The sequence below is a fragment of the Haliotis rufescens genome, unplaced genomic scaffold (genome assembly GCF_023055435.1).
Source record: "Haliotis rufescens isolate VD_foot unplaced genomic scaffold, xgHalRufe1.0.p SCAF_16, whole genome shotgun sequence".
Lineage (NCBI taxonomy): Eukaryota > Metazoa > Mollusca > Gastropoda > Lepetellida > Haliotidae > Haliotis > Haliotis rufescens.
Window position 1 is genome coordinate 2957919 of NW_025963846.1, and position 20721 is coordinate 2978639.

Sequence of the window (20721 nt, forward strand, 5' to 3'; positions counted from 1 at the left end):
CACATGCCAAGATTGACGAGACAATGCATTTCAAGTCCACGTAAGGGCCATATACAGGCTCTAGCAAATGTACCCGACCACAACAGATGACCGACAACATAGTGGAAGACCAAGGGTCACCACCCGACGTCAGGATAAACAGCATCTTCAAGATCGCTTTGTTACTGCTGCGAAAAGTGCTCGACAGACCACGGGGACACCTCCACTGTGCAAGGCCACACCATGGACCCATTCTGACACCATGTCATCGCCGGGACCGTCTTCAGTTGGCAACACAGCACCAGCATTGGCGCCACCAGCAGTGGAGAAGAGTCCTCTTCTCAGAGTAGAGCCGTTACTGTCAGAGAGAGTCTTGCGACGCCGCGGGGAACGTTATTCGGATGCTTGTGTTGTTGAGAGAGACTCGTGGGGTGGTCCGAGCATCATGGTGTGTGATGGAATTGGTCTTACTCAGAGGGTCGGCCCTTTGGTCTTCCAGAACATCAGTCCAGGGAGGAGAGCAAATGGTGTCACAGCAGCTCGGTACATTGATCAAGTCTTGAGACCACCCGCAATACCTCATTTGTCACGTTGCCGCAACCACGGGTTTCAGCATGATACGTACCCACACTGCGAGATCACCAAGAGACTTCCTCCAGTAGAATGGCATCATAACCATGCAGAGGGCTGCTCTCAGTCCCGATTTAATTCCCATTGAGCACCTGTGGGACGAGATTCAAAGACGGCTGAATGACGTCCGACCAAGGCAGACAACTGCAGCTGAACTGCGTCAGGCGTTTCTCAGAGTGGGGGCTTAAGTGCCTATGGCCTTCATCAACCGCGTCATCCATTCCATGTATCGACGTTGCACGGCAGTCTTCAATGGACATGGCGGACACACGAGATACTGACTTGTGATGCCATTTTCTCAGAGACTAGTGTTGTGTTTCACTTTAAGAACATCTGAGACTTTTATTTCAACCTTAATGATCAGTTTTGCCAAATGTTATCTGTTTAATATGTCTCAAAGTATAAGGTTTCTCATATATCTATCCACGGTGACGTTTCTTTTGCGGTTCAGTATATATGTATGTTAAACTGCGGCATGGTATCTCAGTGGGCTAGCTAGTGGCCAAAGCTAGGCCACCTCATTGGGGATCATTGGGACTTACGGTGCCTCGACTTCCTGCACGATACCCCAGAAGGATTTGTTCAGACATTATTGGACGTCTAACACCGGTGCTGATGAAATCCCCTCATTGTTGAAATTGTAAGTAAATGCATAGATGATAGTCATTTCAGAAGCTTTTGTATTAAATATAGTTCTCCTTCTAAATACTGTTCGTAACTGTATCTAACAGATTCCCGAAAATTCGTTTGAGGTGACTTACGGGTGGTCGGGCTCGCTGACTTGGTTGATGCATGTCATCGTATCTCAATTGCGTGGATTGATGCTTATGTTTTCAATCACTGGATGTCTGGTCCAGACTTGATTTTTTACAGACCGCCGCCATATCGCTGGAATATTGCTGAGTGCGGTGGTAAACAACAAACAAGAAAGCAACCAGACAAATTATCTCTAACAGAAAAAAAAAAGCACGTGGCATTACACATCGACTATTTGAATTTTAACAGGGTGTTACAATTGTCCACAATCGCATTTACAAGTGGGCCATTGATCACTTGATCGCTTGAGGCATATAGGGTAGAACAGTAAGTTCACAATACCACCCTCTCTCTGCTTTATCACCGAGTAAATATACACCGCTAACACCAGAGAACAACCAGAGAACCCCGACAATTCATAAACATTGTAATCAAATTGAGGAAAATACATGGACGTGGTTCAGTGCCCACTTCAATGATAAAAATAATTATTTCATAGTCAATGTTGCATAGCAGAGGACACAATTGTGTGTTTACTTGCCTTGCGTATTTACTTCCTGTTTGCTTGTACCAAGATGAGACAAGGTAAGTTGTTTTTCCGAAGCAATCTTTCTGACTGAAATTGTGAATTATTGATTTCATGTTGTTTCAATAAGTCTTCAGTTAGCGACCAATCTTCACCGAATAGGCAATATCATGCTAGGTATAGACTATGGAATCCTATAAGGAACATTGTCGCATTGTCGCGTTGCCGCCTTATAAAAATCAATGGCAAAATGAACCAAAACTCGAAAATGAGATTGGATTGGTTGGTTGGTTAGTTGTTTAACGCCGCACTCAGCAATATTCCAGCTGTGGGACGGCGGTCTGTAAATAAACGAGTGGATCCCAATTGCGTGGATCTATGCTCATGATATCAATCACTAGATTGTCTGGTCCAGACTCGATTATTTACAGACCGCTGTCATATAGCTGGAACATTGCTGAGTGCGGCGTTAAACAACAAACAAACCAAACCAAACCGTCCGTATATAAATATTAGAGCATTACATAAATAACTCGGGCGAGGTATATCCAATATGTAAACAGGATCCTTGTGAACATAAAATGAACAGAATCTTATAGATGTGCTGCATCCATCTGACTTATAAGCATTTATTAATTGAAACAACATTGTTTATGGGCGTAGAAGCTAGTCGAAGATATAGTATACAGTGTTTTTCACATTGTTCGAATTTAGGTGCACTGAATATAAAGCTGATTTAGTTCCTTATACGTGGAGGTAAAATGGGTCATACTCCACTCTCAATTGAGAGGGTTGGTTCACAGTATACGTTATATACATGTTAACCAGTTGGAAATGACTCACTGCTGCAGGGAGCTATAAAATACCTATTCTGGAATTACCTTGGGTCACAACGTCATAGAAAAGAGGCTCCCGAGGACTGACTGGACGTGACTTTTCTAAAGCATATTTCAAAACCTAACACAAAATAATGAATAGGTGTTTGCACGACCTGTTGCCCTGCAGTGTATGATTCATGCCAAATCAAATGCTCATTTTCAACAAGGAGTGATCTTATGGGGATTTTATTCAGACATTTAACGTTTGCTGAATATTTTGTTGTAAAATTATGAAACAAGTATAGTTGCATATGCATCAACAAATAGGTACATATTCATTTTTGAGTCTATGGGTTACCTAGTTAATTCACGTGCGTTTTTAATACTAGTATATGCATACTTCACTGGAAGGCATCTTTTGTTTTTACAAGTTCCTACAACCCAAAGGAATATCACAATATTACGCACCTTAGTAAACACTTTGATAAATACATTGGTAGACACCTTGGTGAGGTGAGGTGAAATGGGGATTAACGTCGCCTTTAAGAGTAGTGCACTATATAATCGGTGCTACAGTACTAGCCAACTGAGGGGGGCACGGGTGGCCAAGTCTTCTAAGGCGCCGCGATTCGCTGTGCAGAGTTGCGTCCATTGGGCACGCCAGAAACCTATGATTGTGGGTTCGAATCCCGGTTCGCCCCGATTATAGTTGTCAGCACCATACCCGAAGTGGTAAACGTCTGAGACCTGCATCACTTCGGGCTTTCCTCCCACTTTAAGCTGACACGCCTTGATATAACTGGAATACTGTTAAAAGCGGCGTAAAACCCAACTCACTCACTCACTCACTAGCCCACTGTGATACCATACCGCAGTTTTACCATGAATACCCATCTGTGACTCCGAGCAGTCCTTGTTTTCTACCGTTAATGCCGAGCGTCAGGCAGTGTAACACGTACCATCTTTTAACGTCTTTTTGTGTGACGAGGCCTGTGATCGAACCCCCGACCTTCCGTTCTCCAGGCAGACGCTCTATTCATAAGTCCGCGGAGCCAGTCTCACCTTGGTGAACACCTTTTGCAGACACAGTACACACCTTAGTACACACTCCTTGGTATAACCTAAATACAAGCCTGCAGAACACACATCTCGGTACATACATTGGTACATTCAGCTGAATACACCTTAGTACCCATCTTAGTACACTCTTTTGTATAACTCAAATACAAACCTGAACAGCACACATCTTAGTACATACATTGGTACAATCAGCTGAATACACCTTAGTGCACTCCTAAGTACACTCCTTGGTTTAACTCAAAAACAAACACTCACTGTACACATCTCAGTACATACATTGGTACATTCAGCTGAATACACCTTAGTACATTACCTTAGTACACTCTTTGGTATAACTTTAATACAAACCTGCACAGTACACATCTTGGCACATACATTGGTACATTCAGCTGAATACACCTTAGTACACACCTAAGTACACTCTTTGGTATAACCTTAATACAAACCTTCACTGTAGAACCTACATTGGTACATTCAGCTGAATACACCTTAGTACATGCCTAAGTACACTCCTTAGTATAACCTAAATACAAACCTGCACCGCACATATCTTTGTCCATACATTTGTACAATCAGTTGAATACACCTTAGCACACACGTGCAAACCCTGCTGCTTTTAACGTCTTTGAGAGGCATTACGAAGTTGGAGTACCAAGTAAGGATGAACAAGCATGAGTGAGAAGCATATATTAAAGTATGAGGATAGACTCGTTTGCATTCTACATTCATTAACAAGACAACCTTTTGCCAATATTCCTTTGTATATTGGATAGCTGGAGACATTTTTTTTCTAAAGGTGTTGTCAAAGTTTCCTGTAACTTGTATTTGTGAAATATCTTTCGGTTACAAGTAAAGACTTAATGTATATGTTGCCGTCAAATCTGGAACTACTTGCGAAATCATTATTGATACAGTCAGACATTCCCTGAAAACGTGTGGACCGCTTGGTGTTAATTCTATCCATTCTAGCTGCAATACACTACATGTATGTACATCCCTGATATCGTTTTCCTATCACACCCGGAAAACAACCTCATATTACATCCTGGATGTCACTTTATACTTCGTACCGGATATCACTTTAAAGTTAAATCTGAGTGTACTAGTGTACATAAACATCAATTCCAGTCTTCAAGCTTGCCACTATCTCACGCTCAACACTGCATACCCTCTCATATTTGAGACTTTATACCCTCTCACACAAATGAAGTACAAATGGACCTATCTTCACATAACAATGCACAGGTCTTAACACGTTTTTAACAGTGCTAGATCAGATTCGCGTTAAGTATCACTGAATATAGTTTCCTCATTGATCCATGAACGCAGCACGTTGAGTCACTATGTCCGAAATAATCCTAACTAATTCCTAAATATTTGAAATTGTCAGTAATATATTTGCTTAGCGAGGTCCACGCGGCAGTCAGCGAGCCTGACCACCCGATCCCGTTAGTCGCCTTTTACGGCAAGCATGGGTTGCTGAAGACCTATTTTACCCCGGATCCCTCACGGGTTTATATGAGGGTTAAAATAAAGGCAACTGTAGGGAAATGTTCACAAAATACACTCTGTTTTATGACTGAGTAACCCGGGGAATTCGAGATCATAGTATCACATTCAAGAATAAAAACACTCATATAACAATGTCCTACTCGATGCAACTGCTTCACGACAAACAGCTATGTGCCTGTAACTCGCGTATATTGCTTCCTGGTTGCTCGTGACAAGCTGCGACAAGGTAATTAAGGGCTTATTCTGAAATTATGTGAATGTGAAAGTAACTCAAGTCATATCTTAGAATGGATATTTTTTACCCTTTTCGCGAAAACCTGGTGTCATCACTGTATTTGTGTGATATCCTTTCATTTTATATACACCTTTATTTCGAGCTTTGCACCCAGTGGAATGATCCAAACTTGGTTTTATCTGGCGTTGACGTTTTATATTTATTAAAATTTCCCCTCTCAGCAGTTCACAGTCGATGCATTTAGTTGTTTGCCTAAAAACAAACATTATTTACAGATGAATGAGAAATTGATTTGACCAAAAATTACAAACGTTATGAAAACGTTACTAGGCTGAAAACATCACAGAACATACTGCACACTTGAGGTCCAAAACACAACTATGATACCTGTATCAAACACATCATCATCGAATAACCATTTTTTGTTTGTTTCATTTTTAGCCGCCATCAAACATGGGTGTATACATTAATTTGCCCGGTAGTAAGCGCATAGAACAATTGATTATTATGGCTTCCAGTAAATATATACATGTTCAATGATCAATTATAGAAGTTAATTATGTACAGTATTATGACACTAGCGTGTTATGCATAGGCACGTTTGATTTGAGTCTTCGACTCGAAAACTTTACCATGTAGATTAGACATGATTCAAACACGATTCAAAGCAATGTGCCAAATACACCGGGTCATTAATTATTGTGATATCAATTTTCGCCATTTATCCTTTACCTTTTTACATATCGACAAGCTCTAAACAGGTCGTAGCATTCGCCAGCACAGAATACAATGTTGCATTCACTCTGACTTTTAACGAGGTTTCATGGATGAATACACACGTTCATGTAGGTGTAGGAGAAACGTATTTTGAAAGTGTCGTGGAAGGGCTCACTGGGTTTTCAAAGGAGCATTCTCACTGTTATGTTAATACACATGAACCGTACCAAATACAGGCCACTAGGTACATTGCACACATACATGGTCCCAGCGTCTCCCTGTAATAGTTATGGGACAATTAAAATATTGTAGTTATGGCAAATGAGATCTGTCCATATTGTGAAAAGGTATTACATATATACATGCAATAATAGGTTTGTAAGAAAACAGCAAGACATTAACTACCATGGGAAGACACATCTGCTCCTTTGACACATGGAAGCACATTTAACAGAAACTTTGTTTGTAGCTTCACAATCCAAATGAAGTTGTTGAACAATTAGTCAACAATAAAACTTGGTGACAAAATAACACCAAGGCTAAGCATTGATAATACACTTGTGCGGATTTCCATAAAGAACAAGGTCGTATCTAGTATCGTATAAAATAGATATGACAGATCATAGACGTGTTTGGAAGTATCCTGCGTTCTAGTTCCCCTTCCCTGAAACTGCATTGGCAGTGAAGTTAATGTCCAATCTGGTCTAAGTCTATGCATTATTAAAAACCAGGACATATCGAATGACGGGGTCACGGGTGGCCCAGTCGTCTGAGGCGCCGCGATTCACTGTGCAGAGTTGCGTCACTTGAAACCTATGGTTGTGGGTTCGAATCCCGGTTCGCCCCGATTATGTTTCTAGGTTTGTCAGCAACATACCCGTGCTCGTGGGTTTCACCGAAGTGGTAAACGTCTTAGACCTGCATCACTTCAGGCTTTCCTCCCACATTAAGCTGACACGTCTTGATATAGCTGGAATACTGTAAAAAGCGGCGTAAAACCCAACCCACTCACTCACTCACTCACTCACTCATATCGACCGACTGTCCTGCCAACGTTAACCCATCTTCATAATACAATTAGAGCATTACAATATCACGTATGACAACTATTTCCAGTCTACAAATATGAGCGTTGTGAACAATATGTGAAATATACTTTTATATGTGATGCATCTGTCTCGAAAGTATTTGGTAATACAGGAAATAGCATTTTTGTACACCCGTGCTAATACAGCCTTAAATATAGGATAGTTCAGTATTCAAACAAGGATTTGTACATAAAATGGTTATTAGAGTTGGCACATAGTAGCACTATTATGCTTGACACGACTAGTAAAAACACCGATAATGTGCATATAATGCGCCAAAACCACACCCTCAAGCATGCTCAAAGCCTTTACCCCGATGAACGGATGTGTGCACTCGATATTCATTCTCCTCTCCCGGGGGACTATACAACCCAAGCTGCCCGTGAGGCGCTAGAATGTTAACAGACATGCTACCGGGTACCCAGTCACTGCTGGGTGAACGGAGACACTTTTCGAATAAAGAAGACACCCCATGTGCTAAGTGTGAGGCAGGACTGAAGCCCCACACATTCTCAGGGGTCAACCTACCGGACGCGGTCATCCACCCGACTGCTACATCGTTGTTTGACTTCACGCAATTTGTGACCTTTGCGCTGCACACAGGACCACATGACCACGCGATTGCACTGGCATTTTCAAACATCTGAGAAAAAACATGAATACTGCTCAATAGACAGCTTTTCACCGTTAAATATGATTTATAATAATGTTATTCTTTGTTTTTGTTTTTGCTTTTGTTTTTACATTTCCAGTTCCTGTACAATTTCAGCATTGTTATGATTATGTTTTAGTTTTTAAACTATAAATAACAGTGTGACTGGAATTTATCAAACTGATATATTTATTTAATATATTATTTAATTTTATTTAAGAGTCTGACCACCATGCGGACAGTGGTGCAATACTTAATTTACGGGTAGATGTAACTTTGTCACAGTCGATGTAAATGCTTCAACGCACACTATTCAGGCGTGTGTATGCCTCGCCTATTTTCTTCCTGGTTGATCATGGCAAGGTTATTGTGCATGCCTCGCCTTCACACATAAGGAGTATCTGACTGCAAAGTGCACGTTTATAGGGTCGTAAAACCAGTCTTGTCACGGTCTAGTGACCGCACCGATTCCCTTAATTGTCCGTCGGTCTTCGTTGTCCGGTATCTTTACATTCATTGTTAGAGAACTAGTGACCCGTAAATTGTATTATCTAGCGGTTTAATCGCATTCTTTTATCATATATGTATTGTATATGTTATCTCGTATATGTACGCAAACTTATTCATTTTTTGAAAATGTATTTTTGTAACTTTGATTTTCACGCAGTAGTGCGATTATCTGGTACTGGTAGATATTTCTTATGTATTTATTGTCATTTTTGTCACCTCAATAATTGTACATATCTGGTTGAAAATCTATAGTGGTACCGTTGGAGAGCATATGTTCAGCGCTTAAGCTTGGTACTTACATTTCCCCTACTGGTTTAGCACTTGGTTGGTTATTCGGGTTTTCCTTATTTTGTTTAGTTCTCCAGTATATATCATTGGGCAAGTTGTTCTCTCCGAGGTCCGCGCACTGGGTGGTCATTCGAAAATCAGGTTACGAAAATCTAGGACTGACCTTCTCTGGTTGTTTGGAGCTTTACTCGTTAGCTTGGCTTTTTCATACTCCGTTTTTTTAGTAATCCGTGTTTTTTTCCGTGATTGGCTACTTTTGGTCAAATACCTATTGGCAATTTGGAGTCAAGTTACTCTTTTGATACAGTACCTTTCTCAACGATTGTGAGTCTAGCTACTCTTTTAGGTCAAGTACCTTGCATATTTGGTCGGTTTAGAATTTCCTCGCTCAGTCAAAGTGACTTTAGTCTATAACACTTTTTTGCTATTCAGGCGTTGTTCGTCTATAGTATTGTCCAAGAGACTTTTTTTAGGGATAGGTCCTCTGTGTTTACTTCTCGCTATTTAACGCAGCCGAGGTTATTGACTCATTAGAACACACATTAACTCCCAGGAGGGTATCTTCCCAAAACGTAGACCTGCCAAAACGCGGACCCATTAAAACAACACTCGTTATGGCTGGTTGCATCAGTAATTAGTACCCTGTACCCTTGATTAAGTAAAATAGTATCACCCAGGGGAGTGGACCAGTCCATTCATTAATTAGGTGTGACCAGGATAGCCCATTTAATTAGTGGGCTAATTTTAACTGTTTTTGGGAGGTCTGCATTTTGGAGGTCTACGTTATGGGAGGGAACCCCCAGGAGTTAATTAGTCGCAGCCGACTTAATTGGCTGTCTATGCATCTTGTCAATTATCAAGATCCGATAAATATGTAAATGAGGTCACCAGGCAGGAACTAGTTTTATGCTTCATACATCGATGCAATGTCTGCTTGCTCAATAAACTATTGACTGACGCTTCCCTTTGTGCGGTCTTCTATTTAAACAAACATGGATGCACAGGATTTGGCACTATTTGATTGATTGAGTGAGTGAGTTAAAATTTAACCTCGCATCGGCATTATTTCAGCCATACAGCGACGAGAACACGTTGAGATACACACAAGTGAGTCCTGAATACAGTCATATTTAAAACCAAACTTTAATCATATTTTGGCATAACACTATTATTTGATACTATTTAAAACACTGTAACCAAAGCTAGAGACTTACGGTTCCTCAGCTTTCTTCACGATACCCTAGCAACATTTGCGTCATCACTTTAGCTACCTGTAGTTGTGTACAATACTAGCTAATATTTAAAAAAATATGTTCAGCAAGTAGTTGGCTTCAAACACTGGTTAATGATGGTCACATCGATTATGATTGCATGTCACACAGGGTGACACTCTTGGACAGAGCCTTCAATAATGTCAGTTGATAAAACCATCACAACAAATTTAAAAACAAGCAATTAGTTATTCGCATACATATTTAAAACTGATGATTCATATCAATTTCTTTCAGGTAGCTTAGCATCACATGCCCGCTCACACGGAAAACAAGATCTTTCAGATTTACTGTCTGATTCCCTTGCAATTGCAGAATCCACACAGTCAAGCAAATTTTAAGTGAGCGTCTCATCAGTTTAAGTAAAGCAAAGGGGGGCAAACGAGTTACCAAATTACCACTTTTTATGACTAGCAATGGAGGACACATTCTACACCGGGTCCGCACGGGGTTTGGATTTTGTGAAATACCCATACTATTTTCTGTGAAAATGTATATGAGGTAAATAGCGAAAAACATAAGAACTATATACTATCACATATTCATAATAAATATCATAAAGATATCATAAAGATACTGCGGTGGGCTTTCATGGACGTCACAAAATGTCTGGTTAAATGGCAATATGAAAGCGGGGAATGAATAAGTTTAGGATTTGATATCGTTTTCACTGAAGAAGACGAAGAAAAGCTAAAGCATATGTATGTATGTATGTATGTATGTATGTATGTATGTATGTATGTATGTATGTATGTATGTATGTGTGTGTGTGTGTGTGTGTGTGTGAGAGAGAGAGATAGATTGTGTGTGTGTGTGTGTGTGTGTGTGTGTGTGTGTGTGTGTGTGTGTGTGTGTGTGTGTGTGTGTGTGTGTGTGTGTGTGTGTGTGTGTGTGTGTGTGTGTGTGTGAAAAAACTGCGAAACTGAATCTGAAGCTGAATCATCCTTATCACGTGCCCATCCTCAGGAGTAATGCCCTTGGTCATACCGAGGTGTCTGACCTCGGGCAAGGAGATCAGGTATTCCTCTAAATGACTGATTTGTGAATGCTTTGTGGTTGTTATGTTCAATGATTTACAAATGGTTTTGATTGAAACAATTGATATTATTTCATTGTCATTTTTCCAGTGACAGAAGGGAAACGCCATGAATCGGTTCTTGATTATCGTGCTTTTGGTCTCATCAATCCACGATTTTATCGGTAGGACATATCTATTTATAGTTGCTTCAATCCTGCATCCCTTGCAACTCTTGGTTTCTGGTTTCAGCCATCAGGAGAAGGCCGCGATATTGCCCAGTGTGCATACAGTTCACTCACTCCTATTTCAATCAAACCAGGAGTAGATATCCTGTATGTTACATTTACAATGACAAAGTCGATAGAAACGTTTAATAAATATGCTGAAGACAGTTCGCATTATCTCAAACTACACGTGTCTCTTTTTGTAAAAGATATAGCTAGGATAAATTCTTTTTAAGATATTTCTCAATGAGCGATGCGCTCGAACATCTTTCAAAATTCAGGTAATTCAGAATTTAATTTATCAAAACCTAGTTTGGGGTTACATTATAAGCTAAATTGTATGTGTTCGTAAGTATGGTTACCTTGCATCAAATCTAGTTTCTGTGTTGGGTAGCGGCGGAGTGTCACTGTAACACCACTAGTGCCTGCACCGTGTTCCCCTCTACCCCTTGTAGCCAGGTGGGCAGTGCAGACAGATGTCAGGAGGGGTGGTTTGGTCCGTACTGTCAGAAACGTGAGTTCGTCAAATATTGAAAGTGTAGTTTGACCAGAATTTGTTGAGAATTTTTCTTACCATTTTGGCCATGAATATTGACCATATCAAAGGTATATGTAGAACTTATTCTGGCTTTGATTCAAGGGAGACAACTCCGTTTGTCATATTTGTAAAGTATGACATGAGTTGGATCTTGACATCTATGATCGATGACATAAAAAGTCTATAGTTTACAATGTTCGCATTCTCAGTAGTTTCTGGTCAAACTGTACACGAGTATATTATATTTCAATATATTTTTGTCCTTCTTTATTTCACATACATGTGTACTATTATTTTTGTAGACATATTGCATATGTTGTTTGGATAATACTCCTATGAGATACATGTGATGTGATTATGGAAGGGGTTTATCGCTTCTATTTATTACCATGGGAATGTATTCTCAAGTGTATTGGGATCTGCTACATACATAATATTCTCCAGAGATGTTTTTATTTCAATTGATATTGTGTTATACATGAAACTTACGTTTTCTGCAGAAAATGTTGCCAGAGGAAGGCCTGCCAACCAAACAAGTACCTACAGTGAAAACAAATGGTGGCTAGCTCCCAGATATTATTTCAACGCAGAACACGCTGTAGATGGCGGGGTTAATACAAGTTTCAACAGCAAGCCATATACATGTTCTCACACAACGCAACAAATGCTCCCTATGTGGACCGTGTACCTGAACACGTCCAGTACGGACAGGATTCACCACATTAAACTTTATCTGCGTCGTGACTGTGAGTACAGCACTGGACCATGCCTTCTATGTATCTCTCAGTTCAGATGAAGTAAAAACACTGCATAATAATATATATAGAAAGTACACGTGTATTGTACCATTATTTTCATGTTTATTAATTGTTGCTGTGGAAGCTGTAGTTTGATAGGTATCTAGAGATGGGTTATCAGTGGAAGTCTACATGTAACGTTTAAGCACATTGTGATAACGCAACTGAACATAATAAGTAGGTAGATAATGTACGTTTGGTAATATATGCTCCCTTATGTTTTAATTGTTACTGTATGTCACGAGTGTGTGTTTTCATAGTTAGAGCTCGAGACGAAGGCATGCAGATACTTGTGGGTGAACAAATGTGCTACAACTGGTCACAGAATGTCACTCCTCCGTCAGTCGTTGACGTTACCTGTCGACAACCTCTCGCGGGAAACAAGGTCACCATACAAATACCAAGAACAACCTTCATGACTCTGTGTGAGGTGTTGATATTTGGTGAGGAAATGAAAGCACTGTATGTATTCTTCCTACTCTTACTTTTAGGCTGTATTTTATTGTAAGTATTGGGACCTAGAATACAGTAAGTTTCATCTATCAACTATTTGACGCGCATTATTCGTGTTGCAATTTGAACAATGCAAATGTTGTTTACATCGTATATTCTGTTTTGCATCCTTTTTTGTTTAATGCCGCACCTAACAATATTCCGAACTGTATAACACGGGCCAGTACATGATATAATCTGGACCAGACAAACCAGTGATTTTCAAATACGATTGCATGCAATTAAACAAGTCGGCGATCCTGACCAACCCATCTAGTAAGTCGATTCTTACGACAAGCATAGGTTGCTAGGGACATAAGCCTTAGTCGGAATGTCCACGAATGTCGTAAACATAAGCACTACACGTAGATACATTAACAATATCCACTTTGTAACACGTCTTTACCTACCAGGTGTCTAGACGTGAACAGGGATCACGAATGTCCAGACTTCTACGTCGCCGTAATTCGCTATGCAGAGTTGCGTTTCTTTGGCGTGCCAGAATCTTAAACATGGTTTAACATGGGTCATGGTTGTAATCCAAGATTCGCTCTGGTTATGATTCTGGATTTGCCAGCACCATACACGTGCTCGTGAAGCATTCAAGGTCAGACCATTCGACATCAGTAGATAGCTCCGTAAATAAAAAGGAAATTTCTTGTGGACCCCAGATATGTCTTTGTACGTTTCAGTTTGTAGTGACGGCTGGTTTGGAGATGACTGTGAACAAGAGTGTAATTGTCTTAATAGCACAGAAATATGTGACAAGATTACTGGCGCGTGTTCAAGTGGTTGTCGCCCAGGGTTTACTGGTACAGATTGCCAAACACGTATGTATGAAGGAGACCTGCAATTAAGGATATACTATTTCTCTGACCTTTGTTTTTACATTTTAAATCCTTCGTAAGCGTGGTAGCATATATTGGTAAAAGGTTCAAAATCAAACATTCAAGTCGACAATTCCCAGTCCTCAAAGATTTAAAGCATCAATTTTCTTGTGGAGCCCAGATATATCTTTGAACGTTTCAGACTGCAGTGACGGCTGGTTTGGTGACGGCTGTAGAGAACGATGCAATTGTCTCAATAGCACAGAAACATGTGACAAGATTACTGGCGCGTGTTCAAGTGGTTGTCGCCCAGGGTTTACTGGTACAGATTGCCAAACACGTATGTATTAAGGACACCTGCAATTAAGGATATGCTATTTCTCTGACCTTTGTGTTTACATTTTAAATCCTTCGTAAGCGTGGTAGCATATATTGGTAAAAGGTTCAAAATCAAACATTCAAGTCGACAATTCCCTGTCCTCAAAGATTTAAAGCATCAATTTTCTTGTGGAGCCCAGATATATCTTTGAACGTTTCAGTCTGCAGTGACGGCTGGTTTGGTGACGGCTGTAGAGAACGATGCAATTGTCTCAATAGCACAGAAACATGTGACAAGATTACTGGCGCGTGTTCAAGTGGTTGTCGCCCAGGGTTTACTGGTACAGATTGCCAAACACGTATGTATGAAGGACACCTGCAATTTAGGATATACTATTTCTCTGACCTTTGTGTTTACATTTTAAATCCTTCGTAAGCGTGGTAGCATATATTGGTAAAAGGTTCAAAATCAAACATTCAAGTCGACAATTCCCTGTCTTCAAAGAGTTAAAGCATCAATTTTCTTGTGGAGCCCAGATATATCTTTGAACGTTTCAGTCTGCAGTGACGGCTGGTTTGGTGACGGCTGTGGAGAACGATGCAATTGTCTTAATAGCACAGAATCATGTGACAAGATTACTGGCGCGTGTTCAAGTGGTTGTCGCCCAGGGTTTACTGGTACAGATTGCCAAACATGTATGTATTAAGCACGCCTATATTTAAGGGACACATTATATATCTTAGGATTTATTATTCTGTGGTGGCGATTAAGTGGGTCGCTTAATCGGATCTATTTTTGGATATGTCACTCATTAGGATAGAATGTAACCATTTACGATATACACGCGCATATGTTTACTTCATCATAGATACCCGACTCGTGAAGATCCGGGATAGAATAGGTCTTCAGCAATCCATGCTTGCCGTAAAAGGTGACATGCCTGTCGTAAGAGGCGACTAACGGGATCGGGTGGTCAGGCTCGCTGACTTGGTTGATGCATGTCATCGTATCTCAATTGCATGGATCAATGCTCATGATGTCAATCACTAGATTGTCTGGTCAAAACTCGATTATTTACAGACCGCCGTCATATAGCTGGAATATTGCTGAGTGCGGCGCTAAATAACAAAAACAAAACAACAAAAAATAAATACGCGTTTTAGCTATTCTCATCCAATGATTTGCCTTTAATTTGGGAGGTAGACATTCGCCGTTTTTGAAACATTCCGCATATTTCTTTGTAGATTTTGTGCATTTGGCATAATTCTAAATTGTTCTAAATGGATTTTTCCTACTTGCTCAAATTCGAGGTCACTCAACCTAGATTGATAATGCTAATTATTGAATGAGCTAGTGTTTCAATTTGCATGACTTTGTTATTGTCGTCATCACTTTTCGTCGTAGGTAAGAACGGCGATAAATGTAAAAAATCAATCTATCTCTAGTCAATAATTACTTTTATTCGGCAACCCGACTGATCCAGTTTGTGTTACCCAACAAAATCCTTATTGCATGCGTGTCGTCTGTTTAACAATTAGTATGTTTAGGCTGTAGTAATATTTTTTCATACGATACTTAATGTCAGTACGTCCTTATGGTTTCTGTGGTGTAAGATGTGAACGCAACGATGTTCTTTGTCATCTATTGCAATTATGCAATCGCATTCCTAAAATCATGCATTGTCATATTGAATACACAGTGGCATTTTGTAATTCAGGATATACTATATGGGTATGACTGTGGACACCGTTGCAACTCTCTAAACACAGAAGCATGTGACAAGATTAATTGCGAGTGTTCAAGTGATTGTCCTCCAGGTTTCAGTAATACAGATTGCGTAACACGTGTGTACAAGGACAAATAAATTACATGTATTTGGACACTCGATTCACCTCATGTGTGGCAGCATTTGTCTTATTCTGTCAATTTAGGGTACTGGATTCAGCTACTGTAACGGACACAACACATGCGAGTGTCGCCTTTTCGTATTTCCGTTTAGTTGTCACAACCATGAAGATATTGGGTGATTTTACGTTATACATACAAGTTCTGTGTACTTAATTGCGCTCGTTTGCTATTGTCATCCAATACTTTCCAACAAGAAAGTAGTCTCTCGATTTCTTAGATACCCCCGTAAAATAATTATCATTAAACAGGTAATGTGAGGTGAGGTAAAATGGGTTTTAACGTCGGATTCAAGATCATTGCACTTATATAGCGAAGTGCATGCCTCTGTGTGTGTGTGTGTGTGTGTGTGTGTGTGTGTGTGTGTGTGTGTGTGTGTGTGTGTGTGTGTGTGTGGCTGCTTGTACTACTCCGGACTAATACCGATTTCATAGTGTCAGCCAAGTGAGATTCCATGCCACAGTTTAACATGAGTACCCAAATATACAAGTATTCAGACACAGAATAGTGACTCCGAGCTGACCAGTCCTGGTTTTAGTCCTTTAATGGCAAGCGCCATGCAGGGTAACAACAAGTACCATCTTTTAACGCCTTTCGGTCTCCGGGCAGACGCTCTACCACAAGACCACTGAGACGGCCCCATCATTAGACAACCCGACCAACCCAGCAGGTGCGATTCAGGCTATATCATAAGCATATGTTTATCACAATTAGTTAGTGACGATACCAGGCACGCCATGTGTTCACATAAAAACACACACACACACACGGGAACATAATAATTTATGGTCAAAATAGGGAAATGCATCGGACATCACTTTGGTCTCTGATGCGTCAAATGTGGAAATGTCTTCCACCTGTCTACCATAAACGATTTGAAAACTTTATTAAGGCCGTAAAACTTGTGAGGAAGAGTCGTAAGACGCTCTTTTAATCTTCGTAGAAAGAGCGTGCTCGTTAGTACTTCAAAAGTGTTGAAATGGTGACAAGACTTGAGTTGTTTGTATATTGCTCGAAAATAAAAGATAAAGAAACTTACATATATACATTTTGATAAACGCATTTTAAAAGATATTCAAGAAGTCAATGATTTACTGTGAGAACACTGTGTGAAACGCCTCTGCGTAATATACGTTAATAGGTTGTGTAGCTCGCTCCATGGCGAGTCGGATTATGAAAAGCGAATTATGACGTATGACATGGTTTATGTCGGAAATGTAATCCAGTCGGATGGTATCGCATTTATTTTGTTCAATTTGTTCACACTGAAATTTGCTCAGATAATTACTACGGCATCAAAACATATTTGCTGAAGGAACAGGTGTATTTACACATATAAGTGAATATCACCTTAAAAATTACATAACTTTTACCATATACTTTCATCACATTACCAAACTTTCCTGTGTTTTGCCAGGTGAGCAATTGACTTGCTTTTGCATATATTTGTGATATTTGTGCCATCAGTGGGCCTTTCGCAAATACCTGGTCTCATCACTATTCGATAGTTCGTCACCATATGGCTGAAATACTGTCGATGTGACGTTAGATGTTAACTCACTCACTCGCTATTCGTTACGGATTCATAAACACATGTTTATGGTCATCGTCGGAATCGTACAATGAACGATACTTTTAGCAGACAGGTCTTGTGATAATGGAAATCACAAGTTTTGTCGCTGTTTCGTATTTGTTTGTGGTATTTATCCTTTTATGTAAGTATAGGCTTATTAAATAACACTTTCCCTCACACCTAACTGTTAGTAATTCTTCCTGAAACTGAACACTGAACCCGAAATATACTCAACAACAAAAGTTCCTGTGACACCAATATTTTCGTGTATTTTTCAAACGAGTAAAGTTTGGTTTTCAATATTGTAGTACATGTATGGAATCAAGTCACAAAAACGCAACTGCTATGAAACGCATGCATTCCACGCAAAAGTGGAAGCCCCATGCATTTCACTACCCAAGAATGGGTATAAAAACATGTGCGTTAACGTGATTCCATATGCATTGTTTAGCATCGTGTTGACAACAACCACTCAGAAAAACAACAAAATAAAGCAATTATTCAATATTACGAAATGCCACGCCTGTCCGAAAATGAGCGTCTGCGAGCCATTGGTATGCTTGAAACAGGATCGAGTCAACGTGATGTTTTAAGACAATTTAACGTCCACAGAAACACTATTTGGTGTTTATGGCAACGTTGGCAACAGACGAATGCAGTCAGAGACCATCCTCGGAGTGGCAGGCCCCGGGGAACCAATAATCGACAAGACAACTGGATTCGAACAACACACCTACGAAATCGATTCCAGCCAGCCAGCCAGCCACAGTGACTGCAAGAAGCATCCCTGGCCTTCGACGAATATCTTCACAAACCGTACGTCGTCGCCTCAGATGTGCAGGGATTGTGGCCATAGGACCCGCCAGACGTCCCATTTTGACAGGAAACCACCGTCAAGCACGTTTACAGTGGTGCAGACAGCGGCTACGCTGGACGGCCATGCAGTGGGGACCGGTTCTATTCACTGACGAGTCTTGTTTTCACCTCAGCCACAGCGATGGACGGATTCGAGTGTACCGACGTCGAAGTGATCGTTACGTCAATCATTGTGTCATGGAAGAAGATCGGTTCGGGGGCGGCAGCGTTATGGTTTGGGGCAAGACAGAGGACCCGTTTGATAGTGGTAGAATGAAATCTCAATGGACAGCGCTACCACGACGAGATCATCGGCCCTGTTGTTCTACCGGTTTTGCGTCGTCTTGGCCCAGGCATTACCTTTCAACATGACCACGCCCGGCCGTATATTGCTCGACTGGTTCAGGATTCACTTCAACAAAACAACGTGAATGTCATCCCCTGGCCGGCTCGCTCCCCTGATCTCTCACCAATCGAGCACAGGTGGGATGAGATGGATCGACGTCAACCACGTGTTCCACAGACACTCCAGGAACTTCTAAACATGCTCCAGATATTGACAGATATCCCACAGGACTTTGTGCGACACCAGGTCCATTCCATGAGACGAAGATGTGTTGCTTGCATCGCAACCAGAGGTGGACACACACGCTATTGATTTGCAAATTGACATTTTGGTATGTTCATGTTTTTTTATGAAATCACGCATTTTCTGAAGTCAGTATGGCAAATTAAACCATTTGAACACTTACAGGAGTCTTTTATTTGTTGCAAACCGTAATTGTTTCACATTTGGTAAAAAACATAACTTTGCATTAAATCTTATTCAATGTCAAAGGAACTTTTGTTGTTCAGTATATGAAGAATGTATTTGATCATTGTATTATGGAACTATAAAGTCTATAGATATAAACTGAACATTCGGTGTGTGTTGTGAGAGATCAAAAAGAGCTAGAGGTATAAACTATACTTTGTTTAGACTGCGAATGTACGATGACATCTCATAGTGTATGATTTTCATTAGAAAAGCCTGCTGGTGTTTGTTGTAAAATATAGTGTTTTTCAGTAGGCCGAGAGTGTTACGCATACAGTACCTCGAGAAACACAGTAATTAATGCATGTTCAATGTACCTACAATTTAATGAGGTCACCTCTTAAAGTTGTAATACCCGTGCTCGTGGGTTTCACCGAAGTGGTAAACATCTGAGACCTGCATCACTTCGGGCTTTCCTCCCACATTAAGCTGACACGCCGCGATATAACTTGAATATGGTTACAAGCGGTGCTAAACCCAACTCACTCACTCACATAATGTTGTAACATGGTATATAGGTAAAGGAAGTAGGAGTTTCTCGATTCGGAAATAGTGTCATTCAACGAGGATACAGAAACGTATAGTCTCCTTGATTTATTACATACGGGCCTTTAAGTGGTGATATAATGGACACTATATTATTTTGTCTTCGGTGACGTTCAATTCACTGAACAAACAATCGTTGAGCCCTTGGTACCCTAAAGTAAAGTAAACATCAGTCTTTTCATGTATATGCACGTGTAGATTGGATGGTGACCTACTATGTATCATTTGGTCCTTGTCTGCAAGAGCTGCTTAACATATTTGACTAAACTTTTGAAAATTACTACTTTTTCATATTCACAACTCTATCAAATATTATTGCATATGTTTCAGCATGTAATGTCGGAATGTATGGCGTAAACTGTACGTCAGAATGCCGGCATTGTCTGAACTCTAAATGTGACAACAGGGACGGAACCTGCATTGACGGCTGTATTGGAAATTTTTCAATGCCATTTTGTCAGGGTAAATTCAATTAATCAATTTCGTTGCAGATAAACCCTTTCACACCAACATTTAATTTAGAATAATTATGACATGTGATGTTCCTCGTCATATCCCTCTGTCTTCACATCCGATCGTCTTATACAGACTCCCTGGTTTCACGAAGGAGTAAATGCCTACGTCTCGTAAGGCCTCATTGGAATTTTCTTTGACATTTAGATGTCAGCTTGTAATGTAATCGAAATACTGGTCAAAATTCTGATTAATACCAACTGACAGACTTCAAGTTCCGCAAAATGTATTGTACATA

The 20721-nt window shown here is 40.3% G+C and overlaps 1 protein-coding gene across 5 annotated transcripts in view; it reads left to right on the top strand.

The window, feature by feature from the left end:
- The first annotated feature begins 1871 nt into the window (after nt 1–1871).
- The window catches only part of LOC125380980, a 31707-nt gene continuing 12857 nt past the window's right edge, over nt 1872–20721 (top strand). For 2 of the 5 annotated variants that reach the window (XM_048396784.1, XM_048396787.1), the window contains exons 1-10: nt 5437–5527; nt 11190–11262; nt 11699–11818; nt 12343–12588; nt 12900–13082; nt 13824–13961; nt 14161–14298; nt 14498–14635; nt 14835–14972; nt 20301–20432. In XM_048396784.1, the coding sequence (XP_048252741.1) occupies nt 11208–11262; nt 11699–11818; nt 12343–12588; nt 12900–13082; nt 13824–13961; nt 14161–14298; nt 14498–14635; nt 14835–14972; nt 20301–20432 (1288 nt within the window). In that variant the 5' untranslated portion in view covers nt 5437–5527; nt 11190–11207. Of the gene's footprint in view, nt 1951–5436; nt 5528–10298; nt 10404–11189; nt 11263–11698; nt 11819–12342; nt 12589–12899; nt 13083–13823; nt 13962–14160; nt 14299–14497; nt 14636–14834; nt 14973–20300; nt 20433–20721 lie in introns of those variants that run through there. The other 3 variants (XM_048396785.1, XM_048396786.1, XM_048396788.1) reach the window with 3 other exon arrangements.